Below are 6465 nucleotides of genomic sequence, written 5' to 3'. Positions count from 1 at the left end.
ACAGGTGCGGCGGTAGCTTCGGTAGTCGATGGCCGAGGGGCACCGGTATCCGCGGCAGCCATCAGAGGCCGCAACATAGAGACTGCGGAGGAAGTTGCGATAGCGCTAGCTTGCGTAGGAACAGAAGCCAAGTTCATAATTAGCGACAGCAAAACTGCCATTCAAAATTTTGGGAAGGGCAGGATATCGCCGGAGGCGGCCAAAGTCCTCACCCAAAGAACGATAAATAGGAAAATTCAGTTGATTTGGACACCCGCTCACGCTGCCGTCCCTGGTAACGAGGCGGCTCACGAGCTAGCCCGAGCTCTCTACTTCCGGGTAGCCGTCGAGCCCCCCGAACACTGGGCATACGACGAGCGTCTGCAAAATTACGGGAAATCATCGACCATTATAAATTGGGACGTAGACTGGTACTCCCGCCAGATGTTAGACTAAATAATAGAGAAGCTGTCGCGTGGAGGCGGCTACAAATTAATACGTTCATGAACCCGGTCTGGGCGTTTCACGCGCTGCCAGACCTTAGGGACAATGATCTCTGCAAACACTGTGTGGCGAGAGGGACCCTCGACCACATAATTTGGGAGTGCCCACAATCTCCAGGGATAGGGCAAAATATTACAAGTAGAGAAGCCTGGGATGCCCTGCTGCGAAGCGCGGACCCTGCGATCCAGCACCGCACCGTCCATCTGGCGGAAGAGGCCGCAACAAGCCAAGGGCTACCTGCCAGCCTCTAATCCGCGGGCGCACGACTCACCGTTTAATTAAAAGTTGTACAACCAACCAACTGTTTGCAGCGCCTGGCTGTGCTTAGGAAGTTAGCTCCTCTGATAATGGACAGGGTAAAGCTAAGCTAAGGCCACAGCTGTGATCTGAACGGATCAAATTGAGCGGCAGTATATAGAATCATCTTAATCACTATTCTCGCCATAATTATTGTTATCCGTTTAAGGGGACGTGCTGTCGAGCAAAAATAACTAGCTTCCACAGGGCTCAGCTTAGCCGTGTCAAGCGCCAGCCCCAGCCAAATTTTCTGCAAATATAATTGAATAATCTCTCTCACTTTCATCCGCCGTCACCTGCTGGTCTTCGTTCTCATGAAATTCTTTTCATTGGCCTAACAATAAAAGCATACAATATGCATTAACCGCATCGAACGCAGAATATCCATAACCGGGCTTTGAAGAATGATCGAAGAACTACCTGAGGGAATGAGCCTGAAAGGCGCGAATTTTGTTTGAAGTCTCGGCCTTTGGCTTTTGACCACACAGTTAGAGTTTGACCTTTAGAGGGGCCCCTGGCAATTGGTAGTTGGCAGGTGACATTGCCGGGTGGTGATCGGTCGGCGGTTTCTGTGACCCTCGACCACATAATTTAGGAGTGCCCACAATCTCCAGGGATAGGGCAAAATATTACAAGTAGAGAAGCCTGGGATACCCTGCTGCGAAGCGCTCCCGCCAGATGTTAGACTTTCTGCAGGGGCCGAGCCCGAAGACGTCTATACCCGGGTCACCAACGTGCCCTGAGAAGGGCGCGGGATGAGGCGCCCAGAAAGGAGACTGTACACATTGCTAGCGGGAGACAAAACTGGCCCTCCTCGCTGTACGCGGGGAGAGCGTTTATTAACTCTTTCCCTTCCCTCTTCTTCCCTCACGCAGACCGGTTCGGCTGCCGTAGAGAAGACGCTCTGGCGGGGACACATGGGAGGGATCGTCACGCTCCTCCCTCTCTTATGAAGCCTGCAGCACAGCAAAAGCGCACAACAATGTCTTGTTTGTCTTCTAAAGTCCGTAGTAATCCACAGGCTTCCGAACCCGCTAAGACCGTCGAAGCTGGCGTTCCGAGGGGATGCCGCTTGACCTTTAAAAGCGCGCCGATGCTTTTGTCTGCGGCTCGGTACTCGAGCAGGGATACGGGGAAGACGGGGGCGGCGGACCGTTGACCGCTGTCGCGGCTGATGCCGGAAAATAATCCTCGTCGTCGTAGGTAATGGCAGGCGTCGTTTGCTGTCGCACATGGTCCGCGTGTCTATTCCACAGTGTTCCGTCTTCAAGCTCTACCTGAATAGACGAAGAACTTGTGGGACATTTGAAGGTACCGGAAAACCAAGATGGGCCTGGTCGGAAGTTCCGAACAAAGACGCGCTCTCCTGCTGGAGGCAAAGTGCTTCTCCGTGCGTTTCTGTCGGAGCGCACCTTTTGCCCTAACTGCTTGAATTCCATGCGTGCTCTCATGTCGGGATGCACTCGTTGAATGGGAGTTCGCAGCTGCCTGCCCATAAGAAGCTCTGCAGGAGGGGATCCTGTAAACGCGTGTGGCGTGGTTCTGTATGAAAGTAGGATCCTGTCAATGTTGGTCTGGAAGTCTCCAGGAGCCGCTTTTTTCAATTTCCCCTTAATTGTTTGTACAACACGTTCCGCTGCACCGTTGGACGCTGGATGGTATGGTGGGATCAGGATACGTCGAATGCCGTTCTTGCTTAAGAATTCAGCGTATTTGTCGCTGGTGAATGCGGTGCCGTTGTCAGAGACAATGATGTCTGGAAGTCCATGAGTTGCAAATATGTTTCTCAGGCATCGGATCGTGGCGTCCGCTGAAGGCGTACGAACAGGAACCACCTCTACCCATTTAGAGTAGGCGTCTACTAAGACGAAGAAGTAGTGGCCTTGAAATGGACCACCGAAATCCACATGCAGTCTCGACCATGGTTTCTTCGGAAATGGCCAAGGATTCGACTGTGCTTTCCGTCCCATTCTCTGATGTCCTTGACAGGTTTTGCAGAGTTGCACCTTCTTTGTGATGCTGCTGTCGAGTCCATCCCACCAGACATGGCTTCTTGCAACTGCTTTCATTTTCTCCACGCCTGGGTGGGTTTCATGAAGTAGGTCGAGAACTTCTGTTTGTAGTTGGTTGGGAACGACGACGCGTGTTCCTCGTAGAATGCAGTTTTCATGCACGCTAAACTCTGTGCGGTTCTTCTGAAATATCGCCCACTCACTTCCTTTTGGCAGCTCATCCCCAGTAAGTAAAGTTAAATTGGTTCACAGGAAGGGAAAGGCGCAGTAACTGTCACACTTGCTCTGTGGACACCCGAACCGCGCCGTAAGGGAAGGGAGGAAGGTGGGAATGAAAGTGGAAAGAGAGAAAGAGGAGCCGTAGTGGAGGGCTACGGATTAATTTCGACCACCTGGGGATCTTTAACGTGCGCTGACATCGCACAGCACACGGACGCCACTTCGTTTCGCCTCCACCGAAACGCAGCCGCCGCGGTCGGGTTCGAACCCGGGTACTCCGGCACAGTAGTCGGGCGTCTTACCACTGCACCACCCCGGCGGGGCCAGTAAGTAGCGCACGACGTAAATTTGATAACACAGGATCACGATCTGTGGCTCTGGCAATGGCGGATGGCGAAAGAAGTCGTGGATACGCATTTTCAAGCATGAAAATCTCAGCAGGCTTGGGCACTGCGCCGGGCTCCGTAGGAAGCGGTAAACGGCTCAGCGCGTCGGCGTTGCTGATGCAGGTGCCAGGGCGGTACACAAGCTTGTACTTGTACGCTGACAGAGTAATTGCCCAGCGTATCATTCTAGGTGATGATCTATCAGGAATAGGCTTGTCTTGCCCAAGGAGTCCCAGAAGAGGTTTGTGATCAGTTATCACTTCGAAATCTTGACCCCATAGGTACTGATGGAATTTTGTGACACCGAAAATTATGGCAAGGGCTTCTTTGTCCAGTTGACTATAATTCTTCTCTGCTGGAAGAAGGCTTCTCGATGCAAATGCAATGGGATGTTCCCCAGTTCCATCTCGATGTGCGAGGACTGCTCCAATTCCGTACGGTGAGGCGTCGCAACTGAGAACAATTTGTCTTGAGGAATCAAAGTGTTGTAGTACCTGCGCAGAGGTCAGTAGTTCTTTACTTTTCCTGAATGCTTGTTCCTCTACGCTTGTCCACTTCCATGCAGTTTCTTTTTTAAGCAGGAGGTTCAAAGGGTGAAGCACTGTCGAGAGGTTAGGCAGAAAACGCCTGTAAAAATTAATTAGTCCGAGGTAGCTTTGAAGTTGCTTGATGTCCTTCGGACTCGGAGCATTAACGACAGCTTCTACTTTCTTTGGTGTCGGCCTTAGTCCATTTGCATTTATGACATGGCCAAGATACTCAACTTCTTGAGCTAAGAATGAACACTTTGCAAGCTTGAGCTTGAGACCTGCTTCTTGTAGGCGCTGTAGCACACTGGCAACGTTCTTTAAGTGATCTGCCTTGTCTAGACCCGTTACTAAGATATCGTCAAAGTACACAGTGACGTGCCGCATGCCTTGTAACAAATTTTCCATTTCTCTCTGGAAAATGGCTGGCGCTGAAGCTACTCCGAAAGGCAGTCTAGTGTATTGAAAAAGGCCTTGAGGTGTGTTGATTGTCACAAGCCTCTGTGAGTCGATATCAAGCTCTACCTGCTGGTAAGCATCCTTCAAATCTAGCCTTGTGAACTGTTGACCTCCTGAAAGCTTCGCCCACAGGTCCTCGACTCTCGGCACGGGGTACTTTTCCAGCACTGTTGCAGAATTTATTGTTACTTTGAAATCGCCACATATGCGCACGCGGCCGTCTTGCTTGAGCACAGGAACAATAGGGGCTGCCCAATCTGACGTCCTGACGGGCGTAATGACTCCCTCTCGTTGCATTCTTTGCAACTCTTCTGCGACTTTATCTTGAAGCGCGAAAGGAATTGTTCGCGGCTTGAAAAACTTGGGGACTGCATCTGCCTTGACAATTTTCGCTTTCACGCCTTTCATTGTTCCAAGTCCCTCTGAAAATACATCTTTATATCGAGCGAGGAGCTTATCAATATTTGTAAGGGATTCCACAGCTCTGACGTCATTTAAGTCAAGTTGTAGCGCGCTGATCCAATTTCTCCCGAGAAGAGTCGGACAGTGATCAGGAGCTATCAACAATGGCAATGTAGCCTCTCTCCGTCCGAATTGGACTGGCCCGATGACCTTGCCCCTAACGGGTGTAAGTCTTCCGCAGTAACTTTTCAGTATCACGTCTGAAGGCTCTACTGGGAGATCGGGAAATCGCTCTTGAAATGCAGTTTCACCCATTACGGAAACGCTGGCCCCCGTGTCCAGCTCCATTCGGAGAGACCTGCTTGCAACTTGTAAAACTGCAACAAAGGGTGGAATTGTTTGCTCGCCGTTCATTTGCCACGTCTCGTAGACCTGCGGCTTGGGGGCAGAAACATTCTCACTGCCTCCAAGGCTATGCACGGGCTGCTCTTGTTGCCTTTGTTTGCCGTACTTATTCGACACGTTCTTCGGCGTCGTGTCTTTAGTTTTCGCAGAGCGGCATACTCTTGCTAAATGCCCTATCTTGCTGCAAGCGTTGCACCTGGATTTGGCATGCTGGCATGCTGTCGCGTAGTTTGGCTCTCCACAGCGATAGCAGCTTACAGTCTGTTTCATCGCTCGCATTGCAGTGTGAACTGATTGAGCTTCGGCCCTCTCCTGCGCTTGCATCAGCATGCTTGAGTCAGTTTTGGCAGTCTCCATCGCAACAAGGATTTGTACTGCTGACTCGAACGTCAGGTTTGGCTCTTCAAGCAGGCGCCGCTGCATTGGCGCATCGTTAATGCCGCAAACGAGTTTGTCCCGCAGCATGTCCGAAAGGAAGGTGCCGTACTCACAGTTCGCCGACAGCTTTTTTTAGTGATGCCGTGTAGTCGTTGACGGACTCATTTGGCTGGCGTTGGCGACTGTTGAACTTGAAGCGGCACACCACCACGGAAGGCTTTGGAATGAAGTGGCTGGAGAGTACGCTGAATATCTCGTCGATGGAGACTTGGTCGGGCGTCTTGGGCATCACTAGGCTCCGCAGCAAGGAGTATGTGTTGGGTCCGCAGCACGTCAGGAACACCGACCTTTGTTTTTCCCCGGGAACGCTGTTGGCGTCGAAAAACAGCTTCACACGCTCCAGGTACTCGGTCCAGGCTGCTCCTTCCCCATGAAACGGCTCCAAAACTCCGTAGGTAGGCATGGTTGCAGGAATTGTAATGCAATGTCTTAAGAACTTTTACCTCGTCGCCAGAATTGTTATGGGGTTGTTAGGGGCCGAGCCCGAAGACGTCTATACCCGGGTCACCAACGTGCCCTGAGAAGGGCGCGGGATGAGGCGCCCAGAAAGGAGACTGTACACATTGCTAGCGGGAGACAAAACTGGCCCTCCTCGCTGTACGCGGGGAGAGCGTTTATTAACTCTTTCCCTTCCCGCTTCTTCCCCACGCAGACCGGTTCGGCTGCCGTAGAGAAGACGCTCTGGCGGGGACACATGGGAGGGATCGTCACATATTACAAGTAGAGAAGCCTGGGATACCCTGCTGCGAAGCGCTCCCGCCAGATGTTAGACTAAATAATAGAGAAGCTGTCGCGTGGAGGCGGCTACAAATTAATACGTTCATGAACCCGGTCTGG

The 6465-nt window shown here is 51.7% G+C and overlaps 1 protein-coding gene across 1 annotated transcript; it reads right to left on the bottom strand.

The window, feature by feature from the left end:
- Nucleotides 1-5677: 5677 nt before the first annotated feature.
- On the bottom strand, nt 5678-6031 carry LOC146191783 (uncharacterized). The gene has a single exon (XM_084600377.1). It carries the CDS (start codon nt 6029-6031, stop codon nt 5678-5680), a length of 354 nt encoding a protein of 117 aa, XP_084456503.1.
- Between the last annotated feature and the right edge of the window lie 434 nt (nt 6032-6465).

This window comes from Amblyomma maculatum, chromosome 4 (genome assembly GCF_055883805.1).
Source record: "Amblyomma maculatum isolate TAMU_Amacu chromosome 4, ASM5588380v1, whole genome shotgun sequence".
NCBI lineage: Eukaryota > Metazoa > Arthropoda > Arachnida > Ixodida > Ixodidae > Amblyomma > Amblyomma maculatum.
This window is presented reverse-complemented; position numbering and strand designations above follow the sequence as displayed.